This window comes from Lithobates pipiens, unplaced genomic scaffold (assembly GCF_037356315.1).
Source record: "Lithobates pipiens isolate NorthernLeopardFrog02 unplaced genomic scaffold, aLitPip1_a1.2 Scaffold_16, whole genome shotgun sequence".
NCBI lineage: Eukaryota > Metazoa > Chordata > Amphibia > Anura > Ranidae > Lithobates > Lithobates pipiens.
This window is the reverse complement of record NW_027507748.1, coordinates 403,314,776-403,336,223: the sequence shown is the minus strand read 5'-3', so window position 1 is coordinate 403,336,223 and position 21,448 is coordinate 403,314,776. Positions and strand designations below refer to the sequence as shown.

The window sequence follows — 21,448 nt, the reverse complement described above, 5'->3', positions numbered from 1 at the left end:
TATAAAAAGTCTGTCACCACAAAGACACAGGAAATTGTTTTCTATGTGTCCTATTCACACTGCAATGCAGATATGCTATATTTTATCAGAGCACACCGTGCTGAATTGCATGCCACTCTACAGCAGCACAATGTGCTGCTGTACATTGCCATTAAAGAGGAAGTAAACCCCCGATGGGTTTTACTTCCTCTTTATTCCTCTGCAAAATAAAAGCATGATGCACTTGCCTGCAATCGAAGCCCGCAATGTCCCCAAGGTTGTGCCCATCTTCACCCCTCTCCCTTTTGGGGCTGTGGACTCCAGCTCTGTAACTGGCCGGAGTTGCGTGGTGTCACTCCTGCGCACGCGGGAGCTGGTGGTCACGGCATGGGCTCTATAGAAACGGCGCAACCATGCCCGATCACATCAGCGCAAGCGTATATGGTAAATATCTCCTAAACCGCGCAGGTTTTAGAGGGCTTTCCAGTGCCTACAGGTAAGCCTTATAGGCCAACCTGTAAGTAAAAGTGTGTAAGGGTTTACAAAGTAAATTTTTTCCATACACACAAAGTTTGTACAAATAGAGAGCCACATGATGCGCTGAATTGTGCATCACACTGCCCCCTACTCCAACTAGCGGTGGACATCTGCTGGAGCAATTAAGTGCTTTGGCAGCTGTCTGTTGTATGAACCCAGCCTTATTTAATAAGCTGAAGTTACAAGCTGGCTGGCTACAGTGCATCAGATTTTGCTCTCTCCAGTTTTAACAAATCAACACCATTGTGTTGCTGATAACTGCAATTGTAGTCCTATAGGGTTTTCTGATGTATTGCTTGAAACTTTGAAAAAAGATGTTGGTGTTAAAGGACAGGCACAGCCCTTTCCTGATTTTCAGGCTTGCACAAGGCGTGTTGTATTTCCATCAAGTCAAATGGTTGGCTGGTGACTGTAAGCACAAACTTGGAAACTGTGGATACCGCTCATAGCTTCTGAATTTAGCCAGAAGGTTTTTTTCTGCTTAGTCATATTTAATAGTTGAATTGTTACATCCAGTGACATGCCTGTACAGACAAGAAGCCAGCGAGGGAGCTAGTTGAGCTTCATTTCAGTGTTTAGCAAATGTATTTGCCTGGCATTCTAGAATAATGTAGGCTGCAGTGTTTCTGCTGATCCCTTCAGTTCATTCCAGACAAGTATTGTTGTAGGACTGTGAATGCAGTTATCAGCAACACAATGCCTGCCTGTTCTAATAAAAACAAGCAGAAATTTTCTTAAAGCTTTCACGGGTTCTTAAAACCTACAGTTATAAATGCATTTCATAAAATGTGACTACTTTTAAGTACTTGAATTTATATTTATTTCAGCCTCTTGTAATCCCCTGCGGAGCATCTCTGAGACTGGGAAGAGAGGCAGGGGGCAGCAATGGTAGCTAATCAGGTGAGCTGCATATCAGATAGATGGAATTAAAAAAATTCTCAGAACATTAATTTGATGTTTGAAAGATTTCATTTGCTTTTTAACATTAATTTTGGAATGAATGGACTTAACCTGATGAAAACCACATACCTGTTCCTTTGAATTTTCACATTGCTGCTTTTGAAATCTACTGACAATTTGATAACGAACAGACTTCTATATTATAATTTTTTTTTTTTTTTTTTACATTTTTACCCAAGAATATTTTTGAAATGTTACCCATCCATGGATCGATTTTATTGTAACAGAGAAAGTGGTCTGCTGGCATAGGATTGAATGGCTAGGATACAAATCCTTTGGCAGGTAAAATGGTTACCATAATATGTATTTCCTCTGTATTTATTTGATTGGAGTTATACTTTAGCAACACACAAGCTGCCATGAAATGAAAAAATTCTTTGGCACGTATGTTATGTAGTCTCCTATGCCATTAATGCTACCCATGTTTTTGTCCTGCGTTTTTTAATTTGGTTGGCATTGCGTGTATTCAAAGGCATGTTGTAATCTCTTCCATTAGTCTTTTTCTAGACTTTGTGGGTAGCATTCTGATTTTTTATTTATTTTTTTCTTTATAGGGCTTGTAACATTATGCTTGTTTGTCTGTACATAATCCATCTATGCGTTGAAATAAAATGGTGCCTGAAAATGCCTCCCCTGCAGTTCCCGTGTGAAAGCCTAAGTTCTTTTACGCTGGAGAGCTGTGCTGGCAGGACCTTAAAAGTACTGCAAGCACCATCTTTGGGGCAGTGGAGGAGTGGTGTATACACAACACCGCTCTTGCCCATTGAAATGAATGGGCTTCGGCAGCGGCACTACACGGTCTCATTTAACCCTTTATTTGGCTGCTAGCGGGGGGTTAAAGCGCCCTGCTAGTGGCCGAATATAGTCGTGTTTTACCATCGGCGCCCGCCCCAGTGTGAAAGTGCCCTAAATATAAATTCATAAATTTGAAGTCTAAATACCGGTGTTGAGTTCTTCAATAAAACCGTTTTGAAATGCAAAAAAAAAAAACTTATTTCTTGTTTTCCAGGTTCTCTGCTCCTCTCCTGATAGAAGCCCAATTTGTGGGTGTTGCCGGCTTGTTTAGTGGTTTAAGGTGAGAGGTTTGTCGGCTAGAAGGCTTCCATCCTTGTCCTTGGTTGCTAGGACACAGGTGGCTCCAGCAACCTAGTGTCCTTGGTTGCTAGGAAGCTTGTGGCTCTGGCAACCCAGTTCTGAAAATGTATCAGTTTCCTTAACCACTTAAGCCCTGGACCATTTTGCAGCTAAAGGACCAGGCCCCTTTTTTTTGCGATTCGGCACTGCGTCGCTTTAACTGACAATTGCGCGGTTGTGTGACGTGGCTCCCAAACAAAATTGGCTTTTTTTCCCCCCAGAAATAGAGCTTTCTTTTGGTTGTATTTGATCACCTCTGTTATTTTTTTTTTGCGCTATAAACAAAAATAGAGCGACAATTTTGAAAAAATTCAATTTTGTTTTTACTTTTTGCTATAATTTCCCCCAAATAATATATATTAAAAAAAAATATATTTTTTTTCCTCCGTTTAGCCCAAAACGTATTCTACATATTTTTGGTTAAAAAAAAAAAAAAAATCGCAATAAGCGTTTGGTTTGCGTAAAAGTTATAGCGTCTACTAGGGCTGCAACGAACGATTATTTTCATAATCGATTAGTTGGCCGATTATTGTTTCGATTAATAACATTTAAAAAAAAAAAAGGTAATTTTGCTGCAATTTGCATTCTTTTACATTTTTTTTTTTTTTTGGCAAATTTGTTTGTTGGGCAGATTAAAAAACACAAATTGCTGCAAAAACGCATGATTACATGCTTTTCTGCAGCTTCTCCATATTGAAGTATATCGAACCAAAAAAACAAAATAGCACCGTTTTTGCTTTTAAAAAAAAAAGTGCTTGTCTTTTCCAAATATGCAGCAGATGAAGAAATCATGGATGTGAACATGTCCCATAGGAAACTATGTAAATTAACTGTAGTGTGTTTCTGCAAAAAGCACCAAAAAAGAGACCCAGGCCTGAGATGTTTAGTAACATAATGGGGTTACAAAAAATAAAATTGGTACAAAGAGTAAATAATCGCTACTGAAAGGGGTTAATTTTTTATTATGAGGCAGTGAAAGTAATATTTACAGTAGCGATTTGCTCTTTGTACTATAAAGGGCTAATTTTTTTGATTTATTTTTTAACCCCATTATGTTAGTGGCCGATTAATCGATTATGAAAATGGTAATCGATTCATTTCATTGTCTATTAATCGATTAGTTGTTTCGGCCCTAGCGTCTACAAAATGGGGGATAGTTTTATGGCATTTTTATAAAAGAATAAAAAATAAAATTACTAGTAATGCCGGCGATCAGCGTTTTTTTTTTTTTTTTTTTTTTATTGTGACTGCGACGACACGTCGGACAATTTTGACACATTTTTAGGGGGCAGTGTAAGGGATTAAGTGTGACCTAATGTGCGTGGTGTGTGTGGGGTTTTTTTTTTTCTGTAGGCGGTCGTGGCTTGGCATGTGACATCACTGATAGTCTTTTCTCTGTCATAGGGAACGACTATCAGTGACAAGCTCACTAAGAAGCACGGGGAGAGGTTTGTTTACACTTGCCTCTCCCCGTTCTGCAGCTCTGTGACCCGATCGCGGGACACCGGCAGCGATCGGGTCACAGAGCTCAGGACCGGGAGTCCTGCCATCACGAGTGTGCCACCGCTGGCGTGCGTGACCCACGGCTGGGTTCTTAAAGGGCAACATACCTGTACGTGCTTGTGCCCAGCCTTGCCATTCTTCCGACTTCTATCGGTGTGAGGCGGTCCTTAAGTGGTTAAGGACCACCATATGGACATGTAATGTTTATACACAGCACATATTATTGTTCCCACTTAAAGCAGTAGTAAACCACTGTGTGATGTTTTTTTTACACCTGCAAGGCAATTTTCATAATGTACTAGTATGCATCTCATGCAAGCACAATATGTGAAACTTGCCTTTAGAATGAATCCCTCTAGCAGCATGCTGTTGCTGCTGAAGGCATTTCCATCTTCATCCGGTCTTCCGTCTGGGTTCGGAGCCACATTGGTGTCACTCCCGTACATGAGTGTGGGAGCACAGGACAGGGTATGACGTTACTGACTGCGTCTACAGTAAATATCTCCTAAACAATGCATGTTTACAATACCTATAAGTAGAGCTTCACGGTCAGTTGTTAAAAAAAAAAAAAAAAAAAATATCCTGATCTCGATTCATCTATAAACATAACTTTTCGTTCTGGGATCAAAGGAATGAACCTCAATGTGTAAATGAGGGAAGTTTCACCACTTAAAGGCCAAGGCTCCATGCACACTGAAGCTCAAAAAAGCTTTTTCTGGATGCCAGCTTGCTGGCAGAAAACGATGGTTGAAAAATGTGCTTTTATGAGCGTTTATAATAAAAATACACAGAGGACATTCCAAAAATCCCACAGTGCATTCCAAACTCCCATAATGCATTGAAAAAATAGAATGCCGAACACTAATTGATGCGTGTTAGAGCATTTATGGGCGTTTATCGGCGTTTATAATTTTTTTGGAGGTGAAAAACTGCACTTTGAACGCAAATTTCTGGCGTACAGAAAAAAGCCCATAAACTCCACTGCTCATTAAAGCTAAAAAACGTCCATGTGTGCATTGACACATAGGCTAACAGAGTGGGCTTTAAAAAAAAAAAAAAAAGTCCAAACTCCAGTGTGCATGGAGTCTAAACCTTTTTGACACTTGTTAAAATCAGTATTTTTTTGCTAGAAAATTACTTGGTGTATATCTTTTCTATCTGAGACCCTAGGGAATAAAATGAGTTTTTGCAATATTTTATATTGCACTGTATTTGCACAACGGTCTTTCAGACGCAATTTTTGAAGAAAAAATACACTTCAATTAATAAAAAAACAAAACGGTAAAGTTTGCTCAAACCCCAAACCCCCCCCCCCCCCCCCTTTCAATAAGCAGAGGCACTTTAGGAGTGGTGTATACAGCGCTGCAAAGATGCGGCTTGCTGACCGCACTCTGGCTTTCACACTGGAGAGACTCTTTACAGGCGCTATGCAGGTGCCATTTTTAGCAATGTAGTGCCTCAGTGTGAAAGTAGCCTTTAATGGGGTTGATTTACTAAAGGCAAATCTACTTTGCACTAAAAGTGCTCTTGGAAGTGCAGTCGATCTGACGGGAAGATCTGAAATGAGGGGAAGCTCTGATTTAATCATCTACAAGAAAAAATGCTGTTTATTTTCCTTGCATGTCCCCTCAGATCTACAGCGACTGCTCTTCCAAGTGCACTTATAGTGCAAAGTGGATTTACCTTTAGTAAATCGACCCCACTGTCTTGATAAAATGCCCTGCATAGCTCCTGTTTTAAAGACTAAAAGCTCACAAAGGTGCATAACCATCTCCTCTATTTGGCCTGCTGTGTATGTAGTGGCTTTCCCCTTTTAACACTGTGGGCATTATTTTAACCACTTGGCGCCCAAGGTACGTCATATAACAGCCTTGACTTTCTGGGGTTATATCTGAATGAAGCCTAAGGCTACAGACATCATTCATTCAGATATCGTCATTTTCAGCCAGCGATTCCCTGCACCATAAGAACGATCATAGCGGCTGTTCCGCCGTTTGATTGTTCTTTCTGGCGGCGGGAGGGGATGTTGTCCCTCCCGCTGCCCTCCACTGCTTCTACCGACTCACCGTTTCCATCGGCGAGTCAGAGGACCCCCCCCCCCCATCCCCGGATGGTGATCAGAGATTTCCGGCAGACCAGATGATTGATTTTCCCAGCCTAGAGGTGAGATATGGGGTCTTATTGATCCCATATCTCACTGTAAATAGGTCCGATCATGCCATATTCCTATTACAAGGGATGTTTACATTTCTTGTTATGGGAATAAAAGTAATGATTTTTTTTTTTTTTTTTAATGTGTCAAACTAAAAAAGTTAAATTAACAATAAAAATAAATAAATTTAAAGCGCCCTTGTCCCCGTGAGCTTGTACGCAGAAGCGAACGCATACGTAAGTCCCGCCCACATATGAAAACTGTTCAAACCACACGTGAGGTATTGCCGCCAACGTTGGAGCGCGAGCAATAATTCTAGCCATAGACCTCCTCTGTAACACAAAATGTGTAACCAGTAAAAAAATTTAAACCGTCGCCTATGGGGATTTTTAAATACCAAAGTTTGGCGCCATTCCACGAGCTTGTGCAATTTTAAAGCGTGACACGTTGGATCTATATTTACTAGGCGTATCTTCATCTTTCACATTATGTAAAAAAGTTGGGCTAACTTTACTCTTTTATGCTAAAAAAATAAATAAATAAAAATGTTTTTTCAGAAAAGTGTTCAAAAAATTGCTACGCAAATACTATGCAAGATAAAAAGTTGCAACGACCATCATTGTATTCTCTAGGGTCTCTGCTAAAAAACATATATAATGTTTGGGGGTTCTATGTAATATTCTATCAAAAAAATTATGAATTTTACATGTAGGAGAGAAATGTCAGAATTGGCCTGGATGCGAAGTGGTTAACTACCATTGTGACAAAATAATTGTAAAAGTCAATTTGCAAATATTTTCATAGATGAGGAGAGCAGAGCAGGAAATGCTGCCATATCAGGCATTGGTAATATTTATATATAAGAAAATAAAGGCATTCAATAGCTAAATGATCATTTAAAAAAAAATAAACGTCCAACCAAGATTTGTAGATTGAATGTAGACTTTGGCCTAAAAAAAGTGCTTATTTGCTGAGCCCTCCAGTATGGAAATGCTGCAATGCAATTGAGGGGGAACAAAAAACCCATGGCACCTGGGCAAGGTGGAGATGCTGAGTAGTCCAAACCTCAGAAGATTTTGGATATTCAATATCTTGCTGGAAGGATTGTGATGTCACCACCCACAATTCAGCCTTGAGCAGACAATATTTCTGGTGACTTTAACCACTTCCCACCCGGCCAATGTACATATACGGCCGGGTGGGAGCTCTCTACTTCTGATAGGACGTTCAGGAACGTCCTTCAGAAGGAGGAGGATCGCGCGTGCCTGCACAGCAGCGCGATCCAAATGTGCTCGTGTCACCCGGACACGGCGCATCTCGGATCGGCAGGAGGGCTCTGTGATTGGCCCTCCTGATCACATGATGGCTGTGTCCAATCACGGCCGTCATGTGATGTAAACAAACAGCCGGTTGCTAGGCAATCGGTTCCTCCTCTCATCACACAGAAGTCATCCCTGAGGAGAGCAGATCGCTGCAGCCGGCTGGTGATCAGTGAGTATGAGCCGTTTTTACAGCTTTTTACTAACTGATCACCAGTCTAGTGTAATACACACATCACCACACATCACCACACAGTGTAAACACACATGTCACCATAATACACATGTCACCACACATGTCCCCAAATAAAAAAAACACATGTCCCACTAAAATCACATGTTCCAATGATTATCTGCACACATATGTACATGATCATTTGCGTACATATGTCCGTGATCACACAAACCAATTATTATACACTTAACAGAATTTTTTTTACCAAAAACATGTAGCAGAATACATTTTGGCTTAAATTTATGACAAAATTAGATTTTATTGGATTTCTTTTAAAATAGAAAAAAGAAAATATATATATTTTTTTTTTTTTTCAAAATTTCCGAAATTTTTGCGCATATATCGCAAAAAATAAAAAACGGAGTCGTGAATAAATACCACCAAAATAAAGCTCTATTTGTGCGAACAAAATGATAAAAAATGTCATTTGGGTACTCTGTAGCATGACCGCGCAATTGTCATTGAAAGTGCAAGAGCCATGAAAGCTGAAAATTGGGCTGGGAAGGAAGGGGGCGAAAGTGCCCTGTATTGTAGTGGTTAAAGCATTTGAAAATGGCAATATCTTCAAAAAAAACTTCAAAGTCCTTTTTATCATACTGCAGCAGCGCTTCCCATATACTGTTCAATGTAAATTGTCAGTTAATAATTTCTAACGCTATAGCGCCTGCAAAACGCCCTGGTGTGAAAGGGGTCTTAAAAGAATGGTAATTCCACCTTTCATCAGCTTTGAGACTTTAAAGCATTGTTGGGTGGTTGTGTGTTTTTTAAAAGCTTTGTGCAAGCGGTTTTGCACACGTAACTTTCAGACGTGTGTTTTTTGAGCTGGGCAAGGAGAGCAGTTCAATAGAAATTTTCTTTAGATGCAGAAATGTGCGTCCCACATTTTATATAGGCATTACCATTGAAGTCTGTGGGGCCAAAATAGCCTGATTACCCTAAAAAACAAAAACATTGTGTACTTCTTTGAGCGTGCAGGCGACTGACTGTTGAAATATGAATAACCACACCCATGTATGTGGATGTGGTGTGTGTTGGATTACATTTTTCCCCCTATCCTCTCATTACCTTTTTTAAGAATGACTTGCTGTAAACAAGGTTTTAGCACCACTTGCAGCTTGTTGAAAATCTGCTGATCAGTCAGCACGCTTACATGTTTTCCTGTAGCCCTGTTCTCTAGAGCCGATCAAAGTACACAATCTACAAAGCATTTGTGAGCTTCATGAGGCAGGGGATGTTGCACACTGCACAACCTAGAGCAGGCGCACACCCCCCTTCTGCCCTCCAACATAGTCTTATATGAAAACCTGTACAGTTGAGGCTGTCAATCACCACCTGGAGTGAAAAGGTGGGGCTCAAGACTTTGCCCCAGTAATTCCTGGTGTCGGGTTAAATGATCAAAAGTACCTTTTATGCAGATGGCATTGGGAGATGAGAGCAGCTATAAACTTGACTCGGTACTATGGATTGAGGCTAGTGTACAGTATAGAGGGATATGCTTTGTTAATTTTTCATTTCAGAGGCTTACAACCTCCCTGTTTTTACCATCTGTATACGCAAGCTGAGGTTTTTTCTAAAGGCTTCAACAGAGCTGCTTCAGCACGCATCGTTCAAACCATTAATTGTAAGGCCAAAACATTCGGGGGGCGGGGGGGGGGGAACATAACTATTGAACCCGGTGGCTCGGCAAGCTCTTTAGGTCTTTGTATTCGGCATAGTAGACACCTTGTTGCTGATGCATACTGTGCTCTTACAGCCACAAATATGAAGTGCCAGGTTTCCCACTTCAGCTGTGTCTGCATGCTTTTTCAGTAAAGGTCCTTCTAAAGCAGTTCATGTGTAGTGCTTTTAAATATGTTCGTTTACATGTCATCGTATACTCGTGTCACTAGATGTGCATGACATACTAAAATTAGATACTGCATACTTTGCTATCAAATACTGCTAGTTATTGTACTTGTGATATAAATAGAAACCTGCCTTGGAAATGTGTCTTAATTCAAATCAAGGAGTATGTAGCGTAGAGTTTGATGCACCTGTCGCTCCTTGCTCCTTCCTTGCAGGATGTGTATAATTGCATTTTAGATCCAATTACTGATTGTGTAGAGATCAGTTTACTGTGGCTTCTCGGGTCTAAATGAAAATGTGCAGCATGTGTTGAGATATGGACTCCTGACAGAACCTGCCCTACACAAGGTGGCAGCAGTGCCCTTTTAATTAGTGATTGGTTTAATGTTTTCATGGATTTCCAAGTTGTTGCACATGGATTGTCCTCTGAAAATAAAGGACATTGAACTGTTGATCAGTATTAAAGTGACACTAAACTCATGTTTAACCACTTGAGGACCAGGCCTTTTTCTGACACTTACATGTAAACAGTATTTCTCTTTTGTTCATTGAAGGACACAGCTCCTTTTAATTCTTGACTTTGGGGTTATCACGCCACCTTCAGGAGAGGACTAGGCAGTTTTTGATCCTGTGATCTACCATCAACAGCCGGCTGAGTGACAGGCTCTATAATATAGATCCTTGTAGTCTCCCCAGCCTGGCCATTGAGCGTGAGCAGACCCTAGCTACACACTGGGTCGGCCACGACATACCCCTTCTGCTCCAGGGGCGGCCGGTGAGCTATATGCTCCCGGGCACACATATGACCGGGCTACTGCTGTCCATGTCAGTGTGCCTTGGCCAGCAGCCACCCCGTACTGCTTGGGTGATGGGTCTGTGTTGGAATGCGTCCAGCAATCCTGACAGGAAGGGTAAGGCTCTCCCTGGAGGACAGGAGGGCCCAGGCAGTGGCTCGGTCCATGTTTATGGTAGTGGGGTCAGCGTTAACTTGTGCTAGCCACGGCCTTGATGTCGAAGATGCTTACTGAATGGGCAAAGTTATTGCACTGTGAATTAGAGAAGCAACAGTCTCCCCCGGTCTGCGTAGAGCTGGCAGACCAGTTGGTGCATGGCCTTAAGTAGGTCTGTGATGCGGCATTGAATACGGTCCCCTTGCTTTCTAGAGCATCAGTATAAGCAGTGTTGCTACAGTGCCAGATTTGGCTGAAATGCTGGTCTGTGGACCAGGCATCAAAAAAAAAAAAAAAAAAAAAAAAGCACTGGTGGATTTTCCCTTCCAAGGTGAGAGGCTTTTTGGAGCTGGGTGACTTTATTAAAAACGTTACTGGTGGGAAGAGCACGTTGCTCCCCCAGTCTAGGAAGAGTAAAGAGCCCCGCTGTAGGCAAAGGCCGTCCCCTTTTTTTTTTTTTTTTTTTTTTTTTAACGCTCAAACCTCTTTGCCTGCCCGGGTTGGCAGGTAAGCATTCCCAGTCCGACAAGGCACCTGCTGAAGGACAAAAGCGTCCCTGGTTTCGCAAGCCAAACAAGTCTGAGCAAAAAATGTTACCGCATGAAGGTTTACCCCTGCCCAACTCTCGGGTGGACCTCTCTCCTGTCTGACCAATGGGTCTGCAAACTGGTTTCATCAGGATGCAAGAGTTTTTCGTGTCCACCAAACAGATTATTATTTTTTTATTTTTTTTATTCCAACTGACCTCTACTTCTGGGTCGTCGGGAAGCCCTGTTTTGGGCAGTACAGGATCTGCTACTGCGCAGAGTGATGGTACCTGTACCGACACTGGAAAGGGAGTCTACTCTAATCTGTCTGTAGTCCCCAAAAAGGAAGGGGTATTACCAATCCTGGACTTTAAGATCCTCAACAGCTTTGTGAAAGTGCAAAGGTTCAGGATGGAATCGGTTTGCTCTGTGGTCGCTTCACTCCATCAGGGGGGACTTCTTGGTGTCCCTGGATATCCAGGATGCGTACTTGCATGTACCCATATGCCCCCAGGCATCAGAGGTTTCTGTGAAGAAACAACACTACCAGTTTGTGACTCTCCCTTTTGGCCTGGTGTCAGCACCCCGAGTCTTTACCAAAGTTACATAGTAAGGTTGAATAGACACCAGTCCATCCAGTTTAACCTGAGTGAGTGTCTACAATTGTCCCTATACCTGTACATCGCACACTCACATCAGTCCCTACCCTCAAGGAGCCCAAAATCCATGGTCCCCCAATTTTGGACAGAAGCCAATTAACCTACCTGCATGTCTTTGGAGTGTGGGAGGAAACCGGTGTACCCGGAGCAAACCCACGCAGGCACAGGGAGAACATGCAGACTCCAGGCAGGTAGTGTAGTGGTTGGGATTCGAACCAGTGACCCTTTTTTACTGCTAGGTGAGTGTGCTAACCACTACACCACTGTGCTGCCCAATAAGTGTTAGCTTATAAAGTAAATAAAGTGTTAGCTCCAATTCTGGCACTGTTAAGACAACGTGGGATCGCAATTGTGGGTTACCTAGATGACCTCCTGAGAGCAGCTTCCACCTCAGAATTAAGGGAGGATGTAGCGATCACCATGCAGACTCTCTGGGAGTTTGGTTGGGTGCTGAACCTAAAGAAGTCGGTGTTAGTGCTGATTCAACATCTGGAGTACCTGGGCTTGCTGTTGGACTCGAAACTAGAGTTTTTCTCCGTTCAGACAAGCTGCAGACTCATCAAGCGGCGGTGAAGTTGGTGAACCGCAGGTGGTCGTTACTGCGCTTCTGCATGCGAGTTCTGGGCCTCATGGTAGCCACTTTCGAGGAGGTACTGTGTGCTCAATTTCACACTCTAGTCTTGCAGAAGAACATTGTCAAAATGTAACAAATTTCCATTATCCCTGGATTGTCAAATTCGGAGGAGCCAGTTAGTCAGATGCTGGACCCATGGAAATGCTTGTTGCATCCGGAGGTATTCATGCTCCTTTGTCTAAGGTGGGGCGCACCAGATGTGGACCTCTCGGCTCAATCCAGAAGGTGCAGAGGTTTGTGTCCAGGACAAGAGACCCCTAGGCGCACACGTCAGACGCGTTGGGGGCTCCAAGGGGGCATTATTGGCTTATTTATGCCCCCAGTCAAACTTCTACCAAGTCTGCTGCGCAGAGTGGAGGCCGAGTGGATTCCAGTAATTCTAATTGCCCCAGATTGGCCTCTGCGTCCTTGGTACGCCGACTTAGTATGACTGGTGGATGTTCCTTGGTGGCTACCGCTGTGAGGACCTTCTAGCGCAAGATCCGATACTTCATCCTGCTTTACCGTTGCTGGTTTTAACAGCTTGGCTGTTGAAAACCAGGTGCTAAGGGACAGAGGTCTGTCAGACTCGATACATGGAAGGCTTACATCTCCATGTGTAAGGAGATGGGGTGGCGTCCGGGCAGTTTCCAGGATCCTGTTTTTGCAGCAAGGAGTGGATCAGAAACTTGCCTTAAGCACCATCAAGGGACAGATATCAGCCTTGGCGACTCACTCATTGGTGAGTACTTTTTTGCAAGGGGTTCGACATGTAGTCCCTCCGGTTCGACCAGTGCTACCTCTGTGGGATCTGAATCTGGTGCTATTGGCGCTTCAGAAACTGCCATTTGAGAACATTAGGGAGATTACCTTGTTAACTTTCTCAAAGTAGTCTTTCTAGTGGCTATGACATCTGCCAGAAAGGTTTCAGAGTTGGTGGCCTTGTCATGCAAGTCTCCCTACATGGTCATCCACAAGGATAAGGTGGTGCTACATCCGCAGCCTTTTTTCTTCCAAAGGTGGTTTCGGCATTCCATCTGCATGAGGACATTGTGTTACCATCCTTGTGTCCAAAGCCGACACACCCAAAAGAGGTTGCTTTACATTCCCTGGACATGATCCGGGCTCTACGGGTGTATCTGCCTTCTGCGGCTCCCTTACAGAAGTCAGACTCTCTCCGTCTCTGTGGCTGGTCCGAAAAAAGGTCTAGCGGTCTCGTCTACCATTTTGTCGTGGATCAGACAGATTGTGGTTCAGGTCTATGCCCCCTTTTCCTGTCACGGCTCATTCCACCAGGGCAATTGGATCCTCCTGGGCTTTCCGACATCAAGCGTCTGTCTCCCAGGTGTGTAAGGCTGCAACTTGGTCGTCCGTTCACACGTTCGCAAAATTTTACGAAGTTGAGTAATCGCATCTTCGGATGCTTGCTTTGGCCGCAAGGTTTTGCAGGCGGCTGTGTAAGGTTGCAGTTTGCACTTTGTTACAAGTTTGCTGTAAACACATCTTTTGATGCATAAGTTGGCCGCTGGTTTTGATGGCGGCCGTTTAAGATGGCGATGACTCTGAGGTGTTCCTTTTTGTTGTGGGTGAAGTATTTTGCGGTTTCCACCCCTCATTTTTTGACATTGCTTGGGGACGTCCCTAAGGTCAAGAATTAAAGGAGCTGTGTCAATGAATGAAAGAGAAAATGGGATTTTTGTACTCACTGAAGTTCATTGACTGACGGATACAGCACCCACCCCTCCTATATACGTTTCTACTCCTTTTTGATGACCTGAGCTGCAGGAAGCAGGGTGAGGTGTTATAGCCAGAGGGACCACCCCCTGGGTGGTGCTGTGCAGTCTTTCTGTTTTTACATGTTCTGCCTAGTCCTCCCCTGAAGGTGGTGTGATGACCCTAAGGTCAAGAATTAAAGGAGCTGTGTCCCTCAATGAACTTCAGAGAAAAGGATTTTATGGGGAGTACAAAAATTATTTAATATAAATATATATAAATTATTATTTTTTTCTCATATTTTATTTAAAAGCAGAGGCAATGCTATGGCTTCATTCACTTGTAAGACTCCAAAGTTGCTCCAACTTTGGAGTGCAACTTGGATATGACTTTGGCTTTGACCAGTGATAATGGACAACTGTTACACACAAGTTGCATTGTATAACACTCAAGTATGACATTCATGCAACTTCTGAGGGTTAAAATTTCAAGTCTTTGGCCCGCAAGGTGCATGAACTACTTTGAGGTTACTGCAACTTTAAGTCATGCATATATGAATGGTTATCATAGGAAAACATGGAAAATTACTTTTCGTGCAACTTTGATGTCCAAAGTTGCATGACAAGTAGCACACATGTTAATGGAGCTTTCCAAAGCCTTTACAGTTACCACTTTAGATTTATACAGGACGCCTGGTGCTAAAATCATTGCTCTCGATCTGACGTTCATGGTGATACCTCACGTGTAGTGTGATCTGTTTATGAGCCGATAAAGGACCAACACGTGTTCGCCTTTGCACACAAGCAGAGGGGGATTTGGGCACTTAAATGTATTTTTACACTTTTTTTTTTTTTTTTTAATCGCTTTTATGATCACAGGGAATGTAAACATCCATTGTAATAGCAATAGGCAGTGACGGGTCCTCTTTACTGAGACATCTGGGGGTCTTGACCCCAGATCTCTCCGGGGGAAAAAAAGCTTTGGATCATACCAAGATCGGTATGATCCAATGAGACAGGGGTTGACAAATTTGCTTGGAATCTAGGAGCCAGCTAAAAAAGTTAGGAGCCAGGTCCGTGACGGCGATCTGGACCTGTCCCTGGCCTGACATGGAGACGAGTGAGGGGAAGATAGCCCCCAGCCCCCCACTTGTCTCCAAGTCATTGCCCATAGCTCTTAGAGGGACATTTTTAAATTGCATTTTAGTGTAAATATGAGATGTGAGGTCTCTCTGACCCCAGATCTCATATATAAAAGAGGACCTGTCATGCTTTTTTCTATTACAAGGGATTTTTACATTCCTTGTAATAGGAATAAGTGACACACATTTTTTTTTTTTTTTTTTTTTTTTTTAAAAGAACAGTGAAAAAAATTAAAATAAAAGTTAAAATAAGAAAAAAATATGTTTTAAATGCGCCGTCTCGCCAAGCTTGCGTGCAGAAGCGAACGCATATATGAAAGCGGTGTTCAAACCACACATGTGAGGTATCGCTGCGATCGGTAGAGTAAGAGCAATAATTCTAGCCCCAGACCTCCTCTGTAACTCAAAACGTGCAACCTATAGAATTTTTTAAACGTCGCCTATGGAGATTTTAAAGGGTAAAAGTTTGTCACCATTCCATGAGCGGGCGCAATTTTGAAGCGTGACATGTTGGGTATCGATTTACTCGGCGTAACATTATCTTTCACAATATAAAAAAAAAAAAAATAGGCTAACTTTACTGTTGTTACCCCCAGCTATGCTGCCCCAGGCGCAAGGTCGCTGATTCTAGTCGCCAATGCGACCTGGCGACCGGGTTTTGTCGAGCACTGCAATGAGAGATTATATATATATATATATATATATATATATATATATATATATATATATATATATATATATATATATATATATATATATATCTATCATCATCCAGTAACGGCTATTTAGCCGCTAGGGTTACTTTTACATGGGGTGGGGGGAGTGCTTTGCTGGCCAAAAAAAAATATTGGGATGATGCCTGCAGCAGCCCAATCTACTATAATCCTTCTGTTGGATTGTTCCCGTTCATTTAGCACTGTGGCCAGCAACGGCCTGAAAATAGGCAAGTATATATACATCTTTTTAAGAGAGGCCTAATAAAGATAGTGTGTTTTTTTTTTTTTTTTTTTTTTTTTTTTTTTTTTACCCCTTACAGAACAAATATACTTGCAATTTTAGAGGACAAACGGCTGTGCAAATTTTTCTTTTAATTTACTCCTTGCCATTTTGTGGGAGGGATATATATTATATTAATACATTTATTTTTTATTAGTGTAGGAGATATTGAAAATACACGTGTGTGTGTGTGTGTGTGTGTGTTTGTATAATATATGTGAACACCTCTTTTGTAGATGTTTTGCAAATATGTTTTTAAAGATCCTATTTGTTTGCGACTGTCCAGATTTCTCACTTCAGCCCAATTGCCATAATGGAGTTGGGCCCTTTTTACTATGGATTTTTACAAATGAGGAATGTTAATGATATTGGGGTTGATTTTTACTAAAGCCAAATCGGCTGTTTGCTTTGTGAATAAAGTTGACGTTTGCAAGGGAATTTACCCCCAGCTTGGTAAAGGAGGTGAAGCTCTGCTGACTTCTATCATCCAATCATGTGCAAGCTAAAGTGTGTTTGTTTTCCTTGCACATGACTGGGTAAACTTTGCAAAGTGAAACTTTACCACGTTCACTCGGCTCTAGTGAAAAAATTCCCATGCAGAGTGCTGCTTCATTTGCAAAGTGTATTTACTTTTGGTAAATCATCCCCATTAAATCTGGGGGAAAAAAAACTGTCACCATATCAGTGAGCAACTTGACCCACAGATAGCTATCCAGAGCTAATATCTAAGATTTAATTTAAGTTGGTTGTGTGTGTGCGTTACTTAAGCCGACTTTTAAAGCCGGCTGGTTTAAAATTTGTCCGGTTCAGAAGGGACTGGATCCTTTTTGGTCCCTGTATGGGAAGGGAGGTTGCACTGAAGTCATGCTACCGTCTGCGATCCTACTGTTGGATTGTCTCCACTCAATCGGCACTGTAGGCTGTAGCTGGCAGTGCTAATCTGTGTATACTGACAGTGAAGAAGTCTCCCTGCTTTCAGAATACAATAGTTCAGCCAGGAGGAACCTGCTAGTTGAATGGAGAAAACAGATCAATCTATGGGCTACTTTTATCCAGGTGTGAAAGGGAAAAACGCCTAAGGGGAAAAAAAAAATCAATATAATGTTCATTTAATAACCTCAATATTTGTATGTTCTTTTTGCAGAACTAAATAAAAATCCAGTGGAGGGATTCTCAGCAGGCTTAATAGACGATAATGACCTTTACAGATGGGAAGTGCTAATTATTGGCCCTCCAGATACTTTATAGTAAGTAAAACCTATTTAAAAATACTTTCCAGCAATGTTCAGAGAATAAGTCTCCATCCAGAGTAGCTGGAAATCAAACTTGATTTTGAAGTTTTCTTACTACAAGACTTTTGTGCACAAATTAGTATTTGTAAATTGTAATGCATGTCAATGATGGTAAGAGGAAAGGCTAGAACCCCTTTTAGAATTTCATTGTTTTCACTCTTTGGGAGATTCCTGCTCAATACTGTCCTGAGAACCACATAGAATATCACTCTAATGGGGAGTAAAATGGCAATAAAATCTCATAAAAATTCTACCCTTTGACTGCTCTATTATATACACACGCTGAAAATAAAGAGATAGAATTTCTTATCCATTCAAAGTGTCTTTTAGGCCGAATTGAATGGTACCTGAGCCTTGTGTCTGAAGAAACTAGGTTTTGCCTGTAAATGCTTCTCTTTTTAGAGAGCTGGGATCCAGTACTTTTGGTATTTAAAGCCATAAAGTTTTACTGGCAGAGGTACTATTACAGGTCCAGGATTGTGGGCTCCTGAAGGTCTGCTAACGGAACCCACCGTGAAGATTGGTCTGTTTTTACCACAGAAAGCCCTGTGGCGGTAAAGGTAAGTGGAGTTTTCTAAGAAATTTGGGGATTTTCTTATGAATGTCTCCTTTAAATTAGTAAATGTTGTCATGCCTTTGTGTCACCACTGGGGGGCTGTATGGAGCACATAACTTTCTCATGATTCCTCAAAAGATCACCATGTGTCTGGAGCAGCAGGCTTCCTTTCTCTCCAGCCAGCAGCAGACCTCCGGTAAGTCTGGGGGAATTTTTCCTTCTCACCAGACACCCCCACCTATGCTGTATTCTCCCCCTCTTCACAAGGAAGAGTGTCCGGAGAAAAAAAAAATCGGCACGCCACTCTACTCAGCGGCTTCCAAGCTCTCGTCTTGCCCCCCCCTCTTAAGGCCAATACACACAATCAGAATTTTTGACAACAAACATGCAAATTAGCTGTTTTAAGGCAACATCCAACTGTGTATGCTCCATCGGACAAACTTTTTCGGTTTTCAAAGTTTGTCCATGGCTGTGTGAATGGACAAACTTTCTGGCAACAAAAGTCCAATGGAGCAAAGTCTGATCATGTGTACAGAAAACCATTGGACTTTTGTACAAAGTACAAACATGCATGCTCAGAATCAATGCAAAAGATCAGACAACAATACAGAAGTTGACCAAAGGTGGTGGTAAAGAGGAAAAAAAAAACACGTGATTTGGTGAAAGTTGGCTGATAAAGTCCTGCCGTGTGTATGCAATACAAGTTCATGGCCGACACCCTTTGTACAAACTTTCCTGTGGATTTCTGTACAAAGTCTGATCGTGTGTATGAGGCTTTAGAGTGATCCCGTAGGATCAGAGTGCCGTGCTCGAGCGGGAAAGCTTTTTTTTTTTTTTTTTTTTTTTCCCTTAACTGAGGGGGGCTGAAGGCGACTGAGGGGGTGGGGCTTAGCGCGTCTTTGGCATCCTCCAATGTCCAGCATGAGAATGTATGTTTTAAAGCACAGTTATGGCTGCTGCAAGATGACGCAGGGATGCAAGAGGGGCATGAAAGCGGTTTGGTGACACAGGCATTCCTTTGGACAAATTTACTATTGCATCAAGCTGAGCATTAATGGCAGCGGCAGGGCTGGACTATTGCTCAAGCAGTGGATGTGTTCATTCTGGTAGTACCTCTGCTCTGTGCATCGGGCTATGGTCGGAAGGGGGGTAAAACACCTAAAAAAAAAAAAAAAAAAAAAAAAAAAAAAAAAAAAAGGGCTCTAGAAAGACTTGTACAGCCACTAGGAAGCCTAGGACCATCTCAAAAAAGATGGCATCCTCTCAAGAGTAATATGGCTGGTCAGAGTGAGCCATCAGGGATGTCTGGTGTTGCAGCTGCTTTTAACACTGCAGCCCCTGTATATATTACTTTATAGGTTTTTTCCGCAACCATTTTAGGCTTGGAACAAAGAATTGATGCCTTAATTGCATCCCAGAGTGGGACTAAGCGTAACAGGTCCCTGTCCATTACCCAGGACCCTCAAATTGAGGGACAGGGGGCGAAAGATGACTCTCTTCTCTCAGGGGACCAGGAAGAGGCTGATGACTGCTCCTCTGAAGAGTCTAATACGGCAGGATCGGGTTCACAAGAAAGGTTGTTGGTAGATTCTCTCACTGAATAGGTCCGCTCCACAGTTTATCTGCCAGTAGCGGAGCCAGTCGATGAACCCACTTTTTGTTTGAGTTCGCTAAAGCCTCCCCAACCTATTCATGCTTTTCCTATCCATTCATTACTGAAAAAGCTTATGTATTCTGAGTGGGAGCACCCAGATAAAGTTTCCTATTTTTTTCCTCCAAAAAAGTTTTCAACACTTTTTCCTATGGAGGAAGAGTTTTTAATAAAAAAAATGGGGGATTCCAGCAATTGATGCTGCTATATCCTCTGAACGAAAACTTGACGTGTCCGGTAGACAATGCTAAAGGATCCAACGGATAAGTTGGAATTCCTATTTAAAAACTATTTCTCTGGCAGGTTCAGTGGTTCAGCCTGCACTGACAGCGAGCGGGGTATGTCAGTCCTTAAAAGACCAGTTTTAAAGAGGTGCTCAAAATTATTCCTGATCAGCAGGCCAAAGATTTGGCCAGGATATCAGGTGTTATTTTTCACAGTAGACACTATTCTATTCTGCAGGCCTCAGTTATGCTCAGGTTGGTACATCTGTATAGAGTTCTATGGTTTAAAAACTGGTCAGCTGAAATGCCATGCAAAAAGCTCTTGGCTAGTTTTCCATCTCATGGTGAACGGTTGTTTGGAGACGACCTGGATAAATACATCCAAAGAATTTCTAATGGAAAAGGTTCCCTTTTACCAGTTAAGAAGTTTAATCGTTTCTTTTTAAACAAGCTTCTCCAGTGCCAGGAGCATATGCCTCCAGGCAGTTATGACTGCTTCCATTGTCAAATTCAAGAGGTAAACCTTGGGGTCGACCCCAGGGTCAAAAGAGGCCTTGGGGAGGAAACCCACTAAACACTAAAACCTCCTTTTATGAAGGGGCCCCCACTCGCTCGAGTGGGGGGGATGACTTCTGCCGTTCTCCAGGGTCTGGCAGGAACAGTGCCGAGACAAATGGATGGCTTCCTCAATATCTCTAGGTTACAGACTAGAGTTCCCATCACCTCGCTTTCCCAGAGACCCATAAAGTCTTTCTGGCTTTGGGTCATCTCGTCTCCAAAAAGTGATATCGGTGGTCCCCATGGAAGAGTGAAGGTTATGGTTTTATTCAAACCTTTTTACGGTACCAAAACCAAATGGGGATGTCAGACCTATTTTAGATATCAAAGATCTAAACAGTTTTTTGAATATCCACTCTTTTTGCATGGTGCAAATCCGATTCAGTGGTCTCCCTTCTACAAGGTGGAGAACTGCTAGCGTCAATCGACATCAATGATGCTTATCTACTGATTTTCCCCACCCACCAGAAATGTCTACGCTTCAAGATGGAAAATCTTCATTTTGAGTTTGTAGCTCTGCCTTTTTGGTCTAGCTACTGCACCTCAAGTGTTTACAAAGGTTCCGGCTCCCCTTTAGCCAGATTAAGGGCTCAGGGTAGATCAATTCTACCTTATTTAGATGATAGATCAGTCGGTAGCCCACTTAAACCAGTTTGGTCACCACATTCAGCTACCTGGAATACCTAGGTTGGATTCTTAACCTAGAGAAATCCTCCTTAAAACCATCAAGGAGATTGCAGTACTTTAGTCTGATCATAGATATAGCTCAGAAGAGGGTGTTCTTGACCCAGGCAAAGATCGGTCCCATAAGGCAAACTGATTCAGGTGGTCAAAGCATAGAATCATCCTTCTTTTCAACTTTGCATGAGATTGTTGGGAAAGACGGAAGCTTCATTCAAGGCCG

The 21,448-nt window shown here is 42.3% G+C and overlaps 1 protein-coding gene across 1 annotated transcript in view; it reads left to right on the top strand.

Annotated features, from left to right (window-relative positions):
* The window catches only part of UBE2G1 (ubiquitin conjugating enzyme E2 G1), an 88,698-nt gene that overhangs the window by 23,496 nt on the left and 43,754 nt on the right, over positions 1-21,448 (top strand). Inside the window, exon 2 of the mRNA XM_077482357.1 lies at positions 17,408-17,510. Within this exon, the coding sequence (XP_077338483.1) occupies positions 17,408-17,510 (103 nt within the window). The remainder of the gene's footprint in view (positions 1-17,407; positions 17,511-21,448) is intronic.